We start from the raw sequence: 19,369 nt of genomic DNA on the forward strand, positions 1-19,369 counted from the left end.
AAATTTTGAGACATGCACGTCATAAAATAATTGAGTGGTTCTGAAAATTCACCCACTAATTTATCTGAGAGATACTTTCAAGACTTGGTTCGAAATGTATTATTTACAATAATTTTGGTAGTTAAAGAACTTTGACACAACTCTTTGGTCATTTAGTAAATCAATAACCACACATTTTAGTGTAACTTAGTTCTATTTAGTATTTATAAAATAGCTATTTCTAACTGGTTCTCCTTACAAAATATAGAAAATTTTAACAAAAATTTGGAATAGATGGATAAATACTTGAAGGGAAAAGGTAATTGTTTGCAATAGTTCATGAACAATCTATTTTAATTAGTAATTACTGTTCTTACTTTACACCTAGTTTGTTTGATATCTTTTAGGATCTGAAATTAGTATTTAACTTTATTTTTCATTTATTTAAATTCCAAAATAACAAGATGAAAAATATGACTGTCATGGATATAAAGGTTGTGCTACAAATGTGCCCAGTCTAATGTAAGTTATAGGACGTATATAGGTCGATGATGTCGAATTAAAATGTATATACATTTGTAACAGTAAACTAATGGTAGAATACACTTTTCCATATAATTTTTAAAATAATTCAGGTTAAAGCCCATTAAAGTTTCATAATTGACGTCAATGTGTTTAATCATATAGGGTCAACACTTGTTCCTGCCCTATTTGATAACTTTAAAAAAACACGGTGTTTATCCAAATTGAATCAAGCTTTATACACTGAGTCAACACATCTAAATTATTTGTACGATACTCTACATACCTAAAGAATGGCCTTCATAGATTTAATCAAAGAATTGTGTTTCTTAATATATTATCAGCTATACCCAAATTGTGGATCCACACTAGTTCATGTTTTATTTCCTAAAGTATGAGTATAGGAGAAGTATAAAATTAGGATTTGACTCGATTAATACATGTTTGGAAGTATATCTTAAGAAATGTCACCCACCTACTGAATTTGATGATAGAATAGGAGTTGGCTCATACTTATTGATATTAAGTAATACTCGTCCTCAATCCAACCTCGAGGGGAATTATCCCAGATTTTCATTCTTGTGCAATACCTCCCAAGTTCAACTGTAAGAGATAAAAAATCCCAGTTCTCTCACTTCAGCACCTTTGGGCAAATTTGCTTCAACGAGTGAGAACTAATTTGCCAACAAAGGCTGTGTAATACACCAGGAAAACAATGAAAAACTATTTTAGGTTTTTCCCAGCCTTTATATATATCGCTTGAGAATGTCTCTATTGGGCATAAAACTAGGTTAAAATTTATTGAATAAATCTTAAAATGGAAGGATATCATATATTTATATTACATTTTTTAATAATTTGTTTGTTATATTTGTTGAAATTATGCATGTTATCACATATTTTATGTATAGGGTTTTACCACTTTTTTATTATGTAGAAATATGCAATTCATGCATATGAAAATGTTTTACCACTTTTATATCATACTAAGATTATGTCATTGAATATAACATTCATAAAACTAGGTTCATTTATTTTTTATCATCCATTTGGTATAGGTCGCATGAGAATGTCTCATTTGTGCGTAAAACTAGGTATTCATTTGTTTAATTAACTGTTAAATGGATGCATGTCATACTTTTTTACTACATTTTTTCATCATTTGTGCGTCGGATTTGTTGAAATAACGCATGTTATCACATGTTTTATGTATACAGTTTTACCACCTTTTTATGTTGCAATATGCAATTCGTGTGCAGGAAAGTGTTTTACCATTCTTATATCATGTTCAGATTCTTCTGTAGAAAATACCATTCATGGAATGAGATCATATGTTATTTAATATTTTTTAAGATTCATGCTTGTTTTCTTAAATTTCCCCAAAATCCAGAATTTATGAAATATATTTTATGGAAGAATTGATTGTTAAAATATATTTAAGGGTATTTTTATTTGTAGAGTTATATTTAGATATATTTTGAAAGATACTAATGGGGTTATAGGATCAGCTAATTATAATTATTCTCTTATTTACTCTCCTCTTCACTTTAAATGTGCTCTAGCATAGACTGGCCAACATGATTAGGCTCTCTATGATCCATGATGCTAGACTTTTTTAATGCTAGGATTTTGAATGATTTTTTTGTATTTGAATCTTCAATGAGAAGTGTAACACTCCTAATGTGGGTGGAGTATCCAGAAGTAGGACGAGGAAAAATGTGGCCAAATCTCAAGAAAAAATAATTATGTATGTCCATATACATTTTCCTTATGCATATGTTAAAATGGAAGGATATCATATATTTATATTGCATCCCTTTTGTATTCGTGGAATCCTAGATAGAATATAATTATTTGTGTTATCCAAGAATCTAAAAACATTTCATCCATCATCACCATGCGCCACCACTATCTAACTATGGTCTCACTCGTGAGAGAATGTTGCCTAGCATAATCCTATTTTCTAATCATATTTAAGATAAACAAGTGATTTCCTACCTCTTGTGGATTGGCGCTTGCTCACCCTATATTTATTGTACAATATTCATGGCAAAACATTCACAAATATCGTTGGTTAAGTCTGAATCAAACGAGGACAAACATATTAAATTTGGGTGCCAACATAATACATTTACCTATCCCGTATCATGATAATCGATTATTGTTTTTTTTAAAAGGTGGATAAGGGTTTAATTTGTCATGTTGCCAGGTTAAGGCGACACAAACTAACACTTAGAGCTACAAAAACATACATTCAAGTGTTCATCTGTCCTCCAATAAATACATATGCTCAGAAACCCATTGATATGGTTTCTGTGCACAAAATGCAAAACATCATGACATTATCTTATGTATAAATTGGGATCATACATGCCAATTTCCAAAATAATTGAATGTAATAATCAATAGACTAGGCTTCTACTGTACTCTTGGGATATACTATAATTATTCACATACTCGATCACTAATCATTTTCATACTCCTTGATAACATAGTTCACACATCGACAATAGAGATCTATATTCATAGATTCCCATTTTTTGCAGTCTTCCAAAACAAATTTTGCATTCAAAACTTTCGTTTTTTTTTCAAATTCTATATTTTTTTCCAAATAAAATAATGTTTACATGTTGTGTTCATGGGTAATACATACTTCCCGCCATGGACCCAAAACCCTAAAACTCTCACCTTTCACTCCAGCAAATCCCCTTTCAGGCCTCTCTCTCTCTCTATCTCCCTCTCTATCTCTCTCTAGAGTTCCCCCGGCAGCCCACCTCCATGGAAGACTCCATGAGCATCGAGAAGAAGAGGAAGAAGAGGAAGAAGAACAAAGCGGGTACAGCTGAAAAATCAAGGGAAGGCAGCATCGAAGAAGATAATAATGGATTCATCGACGAAACCGAAGACGACCCATCAAAGGAAGAACATGGGAAAGAAGAGCGAGAAGAAGGCAACGCCAGGGAGACTGCCGGAGATGAAGTTTTGCCGCCCGCCAAGAAGCAGAAATCGTCAAAGGGAATCATGAGCTCACAGCCTTTCTCGGAACTTCCCATCTCTGAGCCCACTATGAGAGCTATCAACGACATGGGATTCGAGAACATGACCCAGGTGATGAATTTGGGATGTGGGTCGAGGTAATTTTGTTTTGGATTGATGTATTTTTGTTGATTTAATTTGGGAAATTTTGATTGCAGATCCAAGCGGGGGCCATTCCGCGTTTGTTGGTGGGAAAAGACGTTGTTGGAGCTGCAAGAACAGGTTCTGGGAAGACTCTGGCGTTTCTTGTGCCGGCGATTGAACTCTTGTATAGAATAAGCTTCAGCGCAAGAAATGGAACTGGAGTTATCGTCATCTGCCCGACTAGAGAACTTGCAATTCAGGTGAATCTGTCATGCTAGAATAACATGAAATAAATCCAATTTTTGATTTTTGTTCAAGAATGAAATCCGGTTGGAACTGTGCATGTCACTAGCAAAAAAGATTTCCTCTTACTCCTAATAATATAATATTTTTTCTGTCCAAATAAAACTACCCAAAGAGCTCAATTGTCTACGGAATTCAGATTTACACTCCTCTTGAGGTTCAAATGGAAGGTGGGAATGTGTAAAGACTGCAGGATTAATACTCGTCAGATTCCATTTTTTTATGAGGTCTATATATCTGTATTTTATGTTATCTCACTTGGCTATCAGAAAGTTTCCAGAAACTATCATTCTTCTTTAAGAAAAGTACAGAGATTGATATGTTCACTTTATGGGTTTTGGATGTTCATGTAGTTTTTTTGGATTTTTCTTCAGACTCATGCGGTAGCTGTAGATCTTCTCAAGTACCACACGCAAACTGTCGGGTATGTCATTGGTGGTAACTCCCGAAGAGGAGAAGCAGAACGGCTGGTAAAAGGAGTTAATCTCCTTATTGCCACGCCTGGGAGACTTCTGGATCACCTTCAATCTACGAAGGGTTTTATTTTCAAAAATCTCAAGGTATTGTTTTGATCAGAAGTCGCGAAGGGTTTTGTCTAAAGTCACAAATTTGCTTTGCTTCCGAGTTTTGAACGCCAAAAGAGTTTTCACATGTTTTTTATACAAATAACCCTGAGAATTCATTGTTATGTAAACGTCTTGAGAAACTTGGAGATGTGAAGACGTGAATATTTGAATTTGAGCTAGTAATTATTCCTATAGATTCCCTTGTTGATTGTATGAGTTGCAATGTCTCTTGGGCTCTGTGTTGATTTGACTGGTTGAGTGCGCATCATGGTTATTTTAACACTGCCTGTTTTCCTTACTATTTTCTTATGATTCATAGAGTCATTATTTAGTATCTTCCTATGAATTTATCTTAACAATTCGTTGTTTTATATGCAGTGTTTGATGATTGATGAAGCTGACAGAATATTGGAAGAGAACTTTGAGGATGATATGAAACAGATTATTAAACTTTTACCAAAGGTGGATTATTAAATTTTCATCACTTTTCTTCTCAAAAAAAATTCTGGAAACATATTCGAGATTTTTTCGTGTGTATTTTTTACTATCATTCCCTAAGCGAATGCTCTTGTTGTGATTTCTGAAGAATTCGAATCAACACTGATCCCGTCTAGCTACTTGAAGGGATTAGGGTTATGAATTGGCGCCGTGTTTTCTGAATTACAGTTTAAGGGAATTAATTGTTTGGGGGAGGAGGGCCCTACGAAGAACCTCATTGGCCCTGTAGTGACAGTAACTTGACATTGTTAACATTTGAAGTTCCTATTTGAATATGTTTTATGCTTCCTCTGATTAGGACCTATTAGAAATTATGAAACTAAACTAATGCTTTTATTTATCAAATGTTAACAATGAAAGATCGATTGCTTTTTCAGGAGAGACAGACGGCCCTTTTTTCTGCAACCCAGACGCAAAAGGCAAGCGTTTTATTTGGGGTCTCTCTTTCTTATTGTATCTGTTTAACGCCAATGCTTTATTCTTCTTCTTTAGGTTGCAGATCTTGTTCGCCTATCATTTCAGACAAAACCCGATTATGTTGGAGTCGATGATGGCCGTGCCAGGGTAATTTAAGTTTAATTTCTCTATCTCTCGGTCTTCCTTGGACTATACTAATTGGTTAACATGGCTGTTTTATTGCAGGTTACGAATGAAGGGCTACAGCAAGGCTACTGTGTAGTCCCTTCGGCAAAGAGATTCATACTTCTTTACTCGTTTTTGAAGAGAAATCTGTCAAAAAAAGTGATGGTTTTCTTCTCCTCTTGCAACTCTGTCAAGTATCATGCAGATCTCCTCCGATTTATCAAGGTGGAGTGTTCTGATATCCACGGGAAGCAAAAGCAACAGAAGCGGACCACGACATTTTTTGATTTCTGTAAAGCGGAGAAGGGCATCTTATTGTGCACTGATGTCGCTGCTCGTGGACTTGATATTCCTGCTGTGGTTTGTTCTCCTCACCTGTGATTTATTGTCATGCTATTCAACTATAATTATTTCTCGTCCAATTGAGGTTTTTGTATTGGTTTGTAGGACTGGATCGTTCAGTATGACCCTCCAGATGATCCCAAGGTGCTGCCTACTTTTTCATGATCCTTCTCTAACCTTTTATCCAATTTTTTCTAGTTTTCAGACGCTAAAATTAGCATAATCTAGGGTCCCCATCACCATATATCCTAAAACCCATCTTACAGTCTCAGACTTTATTTTTTATGGTGTTCTTTAAGCCTTCTTTCTTATTATGTTGCATTTGTATCTGTAAGTCGCCATGAAAGCTTAGTTCTTCCTTTTTCCCCACCTGGGCCACAGCCACTCACCTGTAACTGGTATGTAAGGTTTGACTTCCCATGAAAAAGTAGTCATTTCCATCTAAACGATCATTATTATTATCATCCACAGACGAATGATGATGGTGATGACCACTTTGTCGTCGTCATCATTGTCATCCTGGCGCGAACGAATGATAACAGTAAACGATAAATTGTAAACGATATCTAAATTGTAAACGATATCTTATTGTTAACTCCTAATTGCGATATCTAAATTGTAAACGATAAATCCTGCTACTTTAATTGTCAAATGTATGAAAATAACTCGGGGATCTATTATTCCAGGAGTATATTCACAGGGTTGGGCGAACGGCCAGGGGTGAAGGAGGCAGAGGGCATGCTTTGCTCTTCCTAATCCCCGAAGAGCTTCAGTTTCTGAGTTATCTAAAGGTCTTTAAATTCGCTCAACATTAAGCTTTCCTTTTGCAATCTTCCCTCACTCATGATTCTTATGCTGACGTTAGGCTGCCAAAGTGCCCGTTAAGGAGTACGAATTTGAAGAGAAGAAGCTGGCAAATGTGCAATCGCACTTGGTATTAATCTATTTTTAGCTAGTATTCTCAATCATCTGGGTCCTGTTGTTTACTCAAAATCGTGTCAATTTACGCAGAATAAACTGGTAGAGACGAATTACCATCTCAATCAGTCTGCCAAAGATGCCTACAGGTCTTACATGCTGGCTTATAATTCACATTCAATGAAGGATGTCTTCAACGTTCATCGACTTGATGTCAAGGTGCGCATAATCTTAGTGTTCTTCTATGAAATATTCTTCATTTTTATCATCATAATCTTAGGCAAGTCCAAGTATAGGCAATGTGTAAAATTGAAGTTTTTATTTGATGTATCTTTTGGCCGCGGTTAAAGAAGATTGTAGACAACAAAATCTGTTTTTATCGACGCCTTCTTGCTTTTGAAAAAGATGAAAAACCAAGGAAAGCTGCTGATTTATGTGGAAAATGAACAGGCTGTGGCCGCCTCGTTTGGGTTCAGCTCGCCGCCGAAGGTCAATCTCAACATTGACAGCAATGCTTCTAAGTTTAGGAAGAAACAGCGAAAAGTCGAGGGTACCCGTAACCGAATCAGCTGGAGCAACCCATATGGCAAGACCAAGGGTGAAGATGGAAGACAGTTTTCCAGAATTTAGAATTATTGAGGAGCATGGATGGAGCAGATCATTATAATGACGGGTACACCCACAGCAGCCCATTATAATGAACGGTCAATTTTGTTCATTTTTTTCTTTTTATGGTTCAATATGCATGAAATTTCGTATATTTAGCATGATCTTACAAGTTCGTTTATCTCTTCTTTTCTATTGCTATCTAAGTTCTTGATAATGGGCATGCCCGTGGATCCACTATTCTACTATCCCTGTATTTTTCAGTAATTCAGATCTTCCAAAATGTCTTTTGAGAGGTATCGTTGTAGATTTTACGTAACGAGCACACTTGTTCTTGATTCCAAATGTTGGTTGTGCATAGCTGTCCACCTGTGAGTATAGTTCCGAATCGTCCTGGACGTGGACGATGGACGGCACGGGACGAATTTTGTCCCATCCGATGCTGAGATTCAGTGCAGGAACGAAGGACGTGACGACTTATTTGTCCGACGGTACGAAAACCGTCCCGTCCAGTCCTCCCGGGACGAATTTTCGTCTCGTCCGGGGGAAAAACCGTCCAGTTCCTCGTCCTGGACGAAAAAAACCCTTTTATATTTTAACTATATTAATATAGATTTTCCTAAGTTTTTTAGGGAACTACGGGGGGAGGGAGAATGCAAAGGGACATGTACAATTATTTCTGAGCAGCGTCAGCTTGCACGCTTGTAAAAATACAGGGACTTTGATGCAAATTGTCCTAGCGAGGCCACGTGGCTACATCTCAACCATCAGATGTGAATCTGGCGGTTTTTTGTTCAGATTCGTCCTTCGTCCTAGACCCCCGGAAGGACAGTTTTTTCGTCCCATGGGGCGAAAACCGTCCCGTCCAGTGGTCTCCGAGATGATTTTCGTCCCGGGACGAAAAAAATTGTCCCGTCCATGTCCCTGCGCTACACCTGTGAGGCATCTATTAAAGATCTTTTTTTTTCAAAAAAATGAATGCAAATGACCAAACTTTGTTTGATTAATAAATGTGAGCATTAATAAATGTTCTATGATGTCATCAACAAAAATATAGCTTTTTTTGGTCTATTAAAATATCTGTATTAACCCCACAAAAGATTATCCTAATGTCTGGACGGTTCTATGTAACAGTAATGTCAATAAATTTCTACTACTGTAGCAAAATATTCTAAGTCGAACTTATCTGATGAAAACTTATAATATTCTGAAAACATCATAATTAGTAAAGAAATAAAAGCTAGTTTCGCAGGGACGCCATTAATGATACTTTGAACCATGATTGCCAAGGGAGAAGAAAATGATACTTTGAAAGATATCTGAAGAGAAATACTGAATGGGAAGAAGCCGTTGGCTAATGCCCTTGTTTGTTAATGAGAAAATAATGATCCAAATGTAGATCTGTCATCCTGAATTGTTTTGTGGAGGAAGTCAATTAAGATCGATATTGGCTTGGTTTTTTTATTTATTATATATATATTGGCTTGGTTGATAAGTTCCTACTATATAAAAATAGCTCATTTGAAGTTGGTGACCAATTCCCATATCAAGCACATCCTCCTTTACCCCTGAAACTTCCAATAATGTAATGTCTGGTTTCTCTAATCCCTTAAATATATCTCTGTGAAAAGATATATTTTCATCTTCATTGATAACTGCCCCCTGACTTTATGAGGTCCCTTAAGAAATCCTAATGTTAGGGTTAAAGCGCAAGTCTAATGTTAGGGTTAAACCCAAATGATGGATTTAATGGAAAATTTTAAGTTTACAATGATCTGAATTTAATGAAGACCAGCAAAACCCAAGGTACATACATTAAGAAGATCTAAGTGAAATGGTAAGTCTGCATGAAAAGTAGTAAGCCTTGCATCATGAAGATGAAGGTGAAAATTTCCATCACTTGTTTCTTCAGGATGCATTAGATAATAGGATAAATAATATGCTTGTAGAATTGAACAGCTTTTGGAAGAAATGCTTCAGTAAGATGGATCACAACTTTTTTTGGTGTGCTGAACCACATCTGAGCATTTCTTACTAAGATAATTTATCTCTTAGATCCCTAATTCCATGAAGCATAAAACTTTTATCTCTAAAGTTTTAGAGTAGAATAATGAAATTTCAGGTCTTTACCACAACATTAAAGTTTGATTGGTCATGATGTGTACGAGTCTAATAAGCGATGGTTCAATTCCTTCATCATGAAAGGGGTGTATACCATATATAACCATATAAAAAATGTCATCTATTTATGAAGTTAAACTAAAATGTGAGCAGACATTGACTATCTGTTGACCAAGGATTCACTAACAAGAATGTGTCAAACAAGTCACAGTCATTGACTCCCCGATGTGTCAAGTACCTTCTTTTTCTAAAGCTTTTCATCCAGCAGTAAAACAGAAAAGTGGACATTTATCAAAAGCACTATGAAATTTCTGAAACTGTCTTCCAGTCCATCTTATTCTTTCTGACAGTGACACTAGTGTTACACTATAAAATTTATCTCCATTTTTTTACTTTGTCCAAGACATTTCTCTTTGATCGTTTATAGGAACTTCTTTGCAAAAAATACTCTGGAAGAAACAGAGGAATTATGATCAAAATTATTAACACATGAATTTGGACATGCAACATGAATTAATTGCTCAGCAATGTATTTGTCATTACAACAATAAATCCTTTTCCCTAATAAAAAAGGTTGGCAATTCATTATCCAAAAGTAAGGAGAAACTAAGATTCCAGAAGCATAACTCATTCCGGAGAGGTTAAAACAACTTGGCCAAGGAATATTATTTAACCCCTACAACATGACTTGGGTGCATATGTATAACCCTCCAGTTAAGCTAAGACTTCTTTTTTTTCTTTCAAAAAAAACTAAAACCTATTTTGTTCATATAACACAGATTTCTTTGTTTACCCACTTGGAAGAGAAGTGAAAAGAAGTTTTTCTAGAATATACAAACATTCTGCTGAGTCTACTGACTCTCTTCTTTTCCTTTTTTACAGAAGTTTCCCCACACTTTCATCCAATTTTTTTCCCACGTCACACACTCAAACACAGAAGCTATCATGATAGAATCATGTGAGGAAATAGAAAAATCTAGAGGGCATCATCAAAATGTCTTTCTTTATATTAGATCTCAATGATCTGATTCATCAATACAAAAACATCAAACGCTGGAGAGAGAAATTGAGTAAGCAGACATGCTTTCCCCCAAATTCCTTTACCATCATGTCATGGGGAGAAAAGGAAGAAAGTGAGAGAGAGATCCCCTTCTTCACCTTGGGAGGGATGGCTGGCAAAAGACTTCCCTTCAGAATTTACACGGATGCCAAGGCTTTGGTAGAGAATCTCATACCTGACACCATTCTCTCTCTCTCTCTTTCTTTCTTTCTTTCTTTCTTTCTTTCTTTCTTTTTTTCTTTGTTTCTCTCTCCCTATCTCTGATTCTCTGGATTTGTTTATCAGAGTCCATCAATGGGGAGGGGCCCAATGCTCTCCTTCAATGGTGCTCGCAGGAATTCACAAAACAGGGCATCAACAAACAGTCCGCCCATAGCAAATTGACGCTATGTATAGGTTCTTTGCCCATTTCTCCTGAAAAAACAAATGTTGAATGTCAATGGGAAAATAGAGAGACAGACAGACAGACAGACAGACAGACAGTGAGAGGGAGAGACCAGACAGACAGACAATGAGAGGGAGAGAGAGAGAGATAGAGAAAGACAGTGAGAGGGAGAGAGAGAGAGATAGAGAAAGACAGTGAGAGGGAGAGAGAGAGAGATAGAGAAAGACAGTGAGAGGGAGAGAGAGAGAGAGAGAGAGGGAGAGATAGAGAAAAACAGTGTGAGGAACAGAGAGAGAGAGAGGGAGAGAGGGAGCCAGACAGTAAGGGAGAGAGAGAGACGGAGAGGAAGAGAGAGAGAGAGGAAGACTGAGAGGAAGAAAGTGAGAGGGAGAGAAACAGACAGACAGAAAAACTGAGGGAGAGAGAAATACAGACAGAGAAAGGGAGAGAGCGAGAGAGCTCCCACTATCATTATGATAACATATAGACCATTTAATCCTATTCTTATCTATAATAATAGAACAAACAAACACAAACATGCAGATACCCCAAATGTAAAAGTAACAAAGTGGTCCTTGGAGATTCATGGGCATGCCTTGACATGCAGACAGATAATCAGATAGATAGATAGAGAGAGAAAGAGAGAGGGATTGAAAGCAAGAAAATTTTTCCTATAAAGAACATTTTTTCTTTATCAATCTACCAGAAAAATATAACAGAGGAACACAACCATTACTTCATGAGAAAAAAAAGGACACTTAAATATACACAAACATACGGCTACATTTAATGTAAATATGATAAAGGTTGAGCTTTGGGGATGCATGAGCATACCTTGACATGGTTGCTGGGGAAAGCAGAGGTGCGCAGAGTCTCCTGGGTCTCATCCATCAGCTTCCTCTTTGGGATACTCAAAATGAACGCTGCTTGTTCCGATGTGGCAGCACTTGATGTGATCCGGTACCCGCTCTCCCACCGCCGGTGAATTCCCTCGCTTGGGTATAGAAAATCCAACTCCACCACCTGTAACAAAACACCCAAATCTTATTTGATCATCATAACCATCATTAGCATCATTTCAACACAATTTAATCAAAAGGGTTGACGGATGATAAGGCATCAAGACAGGGGTTGGATTAGATCTGATTGAAAATTTTTTATGAACAGAAAATCCCTGATTGTGATTGGATTTATCATCTGATTGTGTGGATTTCCACAGAGAGAGAGGATGTACTTCAAACTTGTCCACCCCATCGATCATGATCAATCTAACGACCGTTCATGATCAACTGAAAACTCTGACGGATCGAATTTTTTATTGATCAATCATATCTGATCTTGACTGGATCGAAATTCAATTTGATCCAAACAAGTTGTTCTCAAAGTCCAACTTGTTCCTCTTCCCACAGGATTCAGGCCTTTGTCTCCAATGTGGGATACCATTGTATAATAACTAGGGGTCGCTGTCCTGAATGATGGTGACTACTATGAGGTTGCCAAACCGTCATCATCTGCCAACCACATTTATAACGTTGGAATCCACGTTATAAAGCAAATGATCATCCCCAATCATGCCATCACCATCATTTCATTATAATCATAGTGCACAAAAAACTGAACCCATCCTGCCTGATCTGAATAGCCGGCGTTCCGAGACATGACCACTCCCCAGCGATTCCCCGCAGTGGTCATGGAGGTCACATGAAAACCCTCTTTCCATTTCTTGTTTATCCACTTGAAGGGAAATGATTCGCTAACTTTGTAAGATTGCTGGGTGTATGGAGTCCCTGAAGAATAATGATAGAATTAATGAGTAAAGAGATAAGGGTTATTCTGAAATTCTCAAGATTGGCTTATTACCACGACAATGGATTTACAAAACGAAGAGCAAAACATAAGCGAGAAATAACCTTTTGACATGACGACCAAGGAGCTACCATTGTTTGCACCAGCAATAGAGCTTATGTAATAGTTCTTTTCCCATTGCTCCATGATCCAGTCCTGATCCAATTTTGATTTTTTTCACGGCGTCAAGGGGGCCAAAAGTGGTGCCATGAATAGCATCTACAGATAACATGGAGTAGAAACGAAATATTTGGAGAAAATGGGTGAGAATTTCAATTTGAAACAAGCGAACCTTGTGTAGGAACATAGATGACAATTCATAAACTTGGTCGGAGAAGCCCGTCCCAGCATCCATGATGAGAGCCCAGAGATTAGAGGCAGAGGCCACACAGCTTATATACAACCCATCTTCAGATGCCTTTTCAATGTGCTGGCGAAGTCTTGCGTCTATGACGTTGTAATGATATCTACCAAAGCAAGGAGTGAATGAAATGAATTGCACCCACAAAAATTAGGACTAGCTAAAAATCTCACAAAATGTCCATATGACAAGAACACGGGAATAGATCTGGAAAAAGCCCTTGTGAAGGTAGGTTGGAGGACAATGACGAGTTTGTCATCATTATTGTCACTCGTCTACGGCTAGGACAATGAAGGCGATAATGAGTTGCCATCGTCATCCATAGCCGCCCAGACTGATGATGATGAATTGTCATTGTCATCCTAGCACAGACGAACTACATGAATAATGATGACTGATCATCATCATGCTTAGCCGATGATGATAACAATAACAATTTGTCATCATCATCCATAGCTGCACACGAGTGACACCGATGAGTCCTCATTGTCATCTTGTCACTGACGATGAAGCAGGGTGCACCGAGAAAGAGAGGACAGAGTTACACTTGAGAAAAAATTTACATAAATTACATTTTCCATCATATCGTAATCATTGCCGTCCTCATCACTCGTCTGTGACTAAATGATGACCATTATGAGTCATCGTTATCCTTGTGTGGACAGATTACAAGGAATATGACAACTCAGTATCCCTCTATTGTCAGCATCATCTAGCATGCCGAACCCTACGTGAACGTATGCTTTCCTTGATATATAAACAAAGAAACATGGCCGAAAAATCAAATTTTAGCAAAACCTGTTTTACAAACCTTTGTTTCATTGGGCGTCTTGCATTATACACTGAAATCCACTGGGTGGCAGGTGTCCCCATCCGCACCTTCTTCCTAGGCTGCTCGTCTTCTTCTAGATTGACCAGTAATCTACCTCGTTTCTGTCCAACCTAAAGGAAACACACCCACTATGAGCTAAAGACGACAGATCCGTTAGAAAAACTACTGAAGATAGAAATCACTGCAAATGAAAAGCAGAAGACTCAAGTTATGACGCGTGTTTCACAACCTTCAAGGCCCCATCGATTCTGATAGGCCTCAACGAAGTGCAGGGATCAATCAAGGTTTCAAAAAGCGAAATGAGTTTTGAGTAGTTGGGTTCCTCATCGAATTTCATGTTTGTCACAGTTTCAAGGAACTCCTTAAAAGGCGGGGGGCAGAAACAGCATAGCATATCAGGGGGGGTAGCCATCTTTTTCTTGCTCACAAGAAAGCTCTTGTTGTCTCCCTGTGAAGTGGGCATAAAATTGAGCTATCAATGAAAAAAAGCTATGAAAATTTGGATATATAGCTGTAGGAAAACCCACCTGATATCCTTGCCATGGCAGCCTGCCCCGCATTAGGAAAACCAAAGTATATGCCAGTGATTCTAGATCGTCTCATCGGCTCCCTGTGCGGCCTAAGTGTGCATGGACACTTGCATATCGAACCGTACCCCTGGAGAATAAAAGATGTTTAATTACGATCGAGAAAATGATTAAACAAAAAAATTGAAGAAAAATGCTTTTCAGAAAGCGAACCTAAAGATATCTGGCCTCTGGTCATATTCCACATGCTGCCCGGTAGAAGTATCCCTCCACTTTGAAGCTGAAAAGTTGCCAAAGATATTGGCAGCAGAAATTAGATCACACCGAAATTATTGATTTTTCTAGGAACCCCCCATTAAGAAAAATATTAAATGGAAATGAATGGAAGGTCAAAAAAATAAAAATAAAAGAAGTGTGGACCAAGCAGACACCTAGGCCGAGGTCAATAAGGAAAAGTTTCTTCTCGTCCGGGGTCCCAGGCTGACCCAGCAAGAAATTCTCCGGTTTGACATCTCCATGTACAAACCTGATGTTGTTGGAGGAGATGGAGGCCAAGAGAACAAAAAAAGGTTAACAGAAGGGATTTTCAGGAAAAGAAGGCCGTAATACAGTCTCAGATAGGTGTTGGCAGACGATCACAAATTCGTCATCATCATCCCAAAATTTCAACATTCATTTTTTGTACAGGACTAATGACGAGAAGATGGTGAGACGAGGAGAAATAACATTGAGATGATTTTAGAAATGACGATAACAATGATGATTTGTCATTGTCTTTAACAACGTCATTATCCAGTGTCATTGTCATCGTCATCCCCAAAATTCGAAATCTATTTTTTGTACTGGAGCAACGATGATGCAAGGAGGACTTCATCAGTAACAATGATGATTTTATCAATGACAATAACAAAGATGATTTGTCATTGTGTTTGCAGTTGTCATCCTTCATCGTCATCGTCAACATCATGGGATCAGCTGTATTCTAATTGCAGGATGCACATACCCTTTCTGGTGTAGCTTCTCCAGAATTGATATTGCCTCTACAGCAATACAAGCCACCATATTTGGGGACATCCTGCGCAAGATAAGTCAAACCTGTCAGTAGTGCATTGCACTTTCCCCCATCAAATTAAATTCATTTTCTTACGCTTGGCCAATAGAATTCCACACATCCCAAAGACTGGGTCCCAGGATATCCATGACCTGAGAGAATCATCGGAAGCATGAAAAGGGTTGATTTATAAAACAAGAGCTTATGAGAATTCCTTAAGTCTACATAATGATGAAGTTCATCCTCACCAAAATAAAGTAATCCCCCTGACGGCCCTTATAGTGAACCCACGGCAGTCCGTAACATCCATTGAGATGGCTGGCAGTAGTTCATCAGGAAAGCAGTTAAACATTGAATAAATGAATAAAAAGATTGAGAAATTGGAGCTGAAATGTGATATGGCCCCTTACCTGTAGACTTGCCACTCATAAGGAGGCCCAAAATTACAACCCTTGCTGTTTCTGTGCTCAAATTTCAGAGCCACCTGCGTTCGTATCAGACGTTAAAGCATATCGAGAAAACCAATATTAATTGGCCAATTTTATAGAAGGAAACAAAGACAAAACCTCGAAAGCATCAGGGCCTGTCCTCTCAGATCCATCCATAACTCTCCGACCGACGAAGACCTGCCCAAAACCGCCCTTACCCAGCTTCCTCTCTACCTTGTAGAGCGGAGAATTCCCTACTTGCACCTGTCAATTTCCATAGAAGTATGTATCATCATCATTAATGCTCGTAACTTCAGAAATGACCAACCCACTACAAAAATCGTCATCATCATCCAAAGACTGTCATCATCATCGTCCACAGTTTGAATGATGCAGACAATGTAAGCAGTCATTGTCATCGTGACCACAGACGAATGAAGACAATGATTTTTCCAGCATATCTCATCATCTTAGTGAGGTTAACAGAGGGAAAGTGACAAGAGATGACAAAGAGAAAAAATCCTCATCATCATTGTCATCCCGCCTGTAGGTCAGATGACAGGATGATGACAACTCATCATCATAGTTGGTTTCTTTCAAAACGAAAATCATCATATTTGGAGATGGCCAACACCCAATCAGGGGTAATCATTCGAATAAGGATAGTTTTCCTTTAAATACAAGAAGCATCCCCAGTAAAAGGGCAGGTAAGATATGGTGGGCTGGCGTATTTGGCAATAACGGAGAATATGAAATATTTCCTCATACAAATGGTGGAAAAACCCCTGAGAGGGGTCGGTGATCGTATCAAAGCTCAAGATTTTGAGTATGCATAAGCAGACCCATCCAGAAAAAAATCATCAGGGAAAAAATAGTTGGAAAACAAAAACGAAGCGACTGATGCCCACGCAAGAATACAATTGAGATGTTAAAGCCGCATTAAATGAGACTGAATAATAGATAAACATCGTAACAACCTCAGCTATAGAAGACCCACTTAAATTTAGTTTCATCTGAGTATGAATTTTCAATAGATGGTTCCCTTGTTCCAAATGCTTTAAAATGAAGCTCAAGCGTTGAACTAAAATCTTCCTCAATAAGAGTAACTTTAAAAAAAACTTGGTACTAAAGGCTGGGAAAAGCTCATAGAAACAAATCACCAGGTATCTTATTTCTTAAGTTTTAATAAAAAACTCACAAGCATTTAATTTATCATAAAAGTCTGGCAATTCATCATAACACTGCAGTGATCCAAGAAACTGAGGCCTAAAAAAATAAGCTAAAAACAATGATAACAACGAAGGCGGTCTTCATGGCCTCCCAAGAATAAATATTTTCCAAATGGCACCAAATTTTTTTAAAAAAAAATCCTACAAGATCAATTCGTTCTTTTTGCTCGGACAAGTAAGCCAGAATTTCACCCGGGTTCGAATCCTACAGAGTGGTCCACAAGAGACTAGACATTTTCTCAGCTAGAGATTCATAAAACAAAGAAGAACAAGATCAAAAGAAAAGAAGAGAGTTGAAGAGAGTACCCTATCAGGGATCGGAGACGTCGTCGCCTCGTCTTCGGGCACGGCTACCTTCTCCACACTTGGCCCTTCCATTCCTGCAACTTTCTCCTGGTTCTCAACCTTACAGGGCTCTTGATCAAGATTGCTAATTCCACCCCCTACTCTAATTCCTACTCCTCCTCCAACCACTCTCTCTCTAGTCACAGCTGTGCCATTCCCTCTCGCTCTACCCACACGCCTGCCTGGCCTGTTTATAGCAGGAGGAGGGCAGCCCGGCTGAAACGGCGTGGGAATATCATCAATTCTTTGAGTCTTCAGCCGACCTTGCCTCGGCCCGCTCCTCAGTTCAGGCATTCCCGAATCAGCTACGCGCCCATCTAAATTTTCGATCCCCCCTCGTCGATCCAATGAAGAAGTTCTGAAATTTGAGCGCAAAATCAAGGATTAAGATCATATCAATTAAATGAAAATCACAAAAAGATCATCGCTTCTCCCGGGTTTCAAATAAAAACACGGATAATCGATGAGATTGATCAGGATTACGAATCACTGGCAGTAATCTGATGGGGAATCAAAAGTCCGGATAGATCTTCAGTCTATTCCGAGTTCAGATCGATAACTGATAATCGAAAAAGGAGGAATTATCCGCGCCAATCCCTACGATCTGATCAACCCAGAAAATCATCGGATGCCCAGGGACAATAAATCAAGAACACGAGGAAATCAGCTGGAAAATATACATCCCGCCGGCGCGATGATCGAGAAGGGGGTAGATTTACCTGCCGACAGCACCAAGATGATGAAAAAATCCGCTGAAAAGGGGCGACCCACGATCGGAAAGTATGAACAAGACGACTGTTCTACTGCAAATGTTGAGCTGTTAATCGATGAACATCGCATCATCTACGGGACCCATTTCATCTCTTGATTCCATCTTCGAAAAATCGCTTCCGGGCAAGCTCGATTTGCAGAAAGATCGAGTCTGCCGGCTGTCGGTAGTCCGATGTGCTTCGTAGAGCGAGCAACGCATGCAAAGATAGACAGAGAGATAGAGAGAGAAATAGAGATATAGATATAGATATAGAGAAAGAAAGAGAGAAATAGAGATAGAGAGAGGTAGATATAGAGAGAGAGAAAGTTAGAGAGAAATAGGAAGAGAACGAACACTGAAGAGAAAGAAGTTTAGAGAGAGACTGGCAGAGATAGAGCAGTGAAGGCTTCTTCCATCAGCCTCTCGTCTTCTGTGAAAAAGTTACTGTTTTGCAATTACTCTTCTCCCGAGGACCTAGGCGAAATTAACCGGGTATAAAAGTAATTACAGGAAAATAATTAAATCATTAAGTATCCGAATGTCTGCCGTAAAGCGACCGAAACTGAGATTTGAATTTTTGTTTTGTTAGCAAGTTGGGTTTTTTCGCCATTTCGTATTTTCGAGGCCTTGTTTCAAATATTTGGTAAAATTGGAAAATAGAAAGTAAATGTTGTTTTTGCCGCCAAAATCAGTCCACATTGACCTTCCCTAGTCAACGTTGACTTGTTATAGAGACGTTAATTACGGTTTGACTGGTCAAATCTCTTTCTATAATTTGATTACGTTTTTAAATGAGTGGTCATCGTTGGAGTTGACTTGACTTTAAAGTCAATATTCATTTTTTATTGGGTAAATTTACTGGTCCGGATAATGATCAGTATTCTTAGAATATTGAGGAAAATGAAGGGCGAAAATTTGGGGAATTTTTGGGACTCGTTTTAGGGATAAGTAATAAATTCGGATTTTAATGGTTTAATGGGCGGATATGAATAGCCCTC

At 38.1% G+C, this 19,369-nt stretch overlaps 2 protein-coding genes across 2 annotated transcripts; one reads left to right on the forward strand and one right to left on the reverse strand.

The window, feature by feature from the left end:
* The first annotated feature begins 3,168 nt into the window (after positions 1–3,168).
* LOC144712121 (P-loop containing nucleoside triphosphate hydrolases superfamily protein) lies at positions 3,169–7,703 on the forward strand. Its single transcript, XM_078586309.1, has 12 exons — positions 3,169–3,609; positions 3,696–3,881; positions 4,299–4,484; positions 4,869–4,952; positions 5,366–5,407; positions 5,481–5,552; positions 5,631–5,930; positions 6,018–6,056; positions 6,599–6,703; positions 6,778–6,846; positions 6,924–7,049; positions 7,281–7,703. The coding sequence occupies exons 1-12, from the start codon at positions 3,280–3,282 to the stop codon at positions 7,458–7,460; spliced, it is 1,719 nt and encodes a 572-aa protein (XP_078442435.1). The 5' UTR covers positions 3,169–3,279; the 3' UTR covers positions 7,461–7,703.
* Positions 7,704–10,543: 2,840 nt separating this feature from the next.
* LOC144711689 (casein kinase 1-like protein HD16) lies at positions 10,544–18,732 on the reverse strand. The gene is given in 17 exon segments (XM_078585691.1): positions 10,544–11,031; positions 11,837–12,025; positions 12,632–12,789; positions 12,913–13,003; positions 13,140–13,314; positions 14,020–14,150; positions 14,270–14,488; positions 14,568–14,697; positions 14,781–14,847; positions 14,999–15,093; positions 15,571–15,642; positions 15,715–15,770; positions 15,867–15,936; positions 16,029–16,102; positions 16,185–16,310; positions 17,582–17,978; positions 18,340–18,732. Coding segments are annotated over 16 exon segments (2,046 nt in total). The 5' UTR covers positions 17,915–17,978; positions 18,340–18,732; the 3' UTR covers positions 10,544–10,971.
* Positions 18,733–19,369: the final 637 nt, after the last annotated feature.

Source organism: Wolffia australiana, chromosome 14 (assembly GCF_029677425.1).
Source record: "Wolffia australiana isolate 7733 chromosome 14, ASM2967742v1".
In the NCBI taxonomy this organism is placed as follows: Eukaryota; Viridiplantae; Streptophyta; class Magnoliopsida; order Alismatales; family Araceae; genus Wolffia; species Wolffia australiana.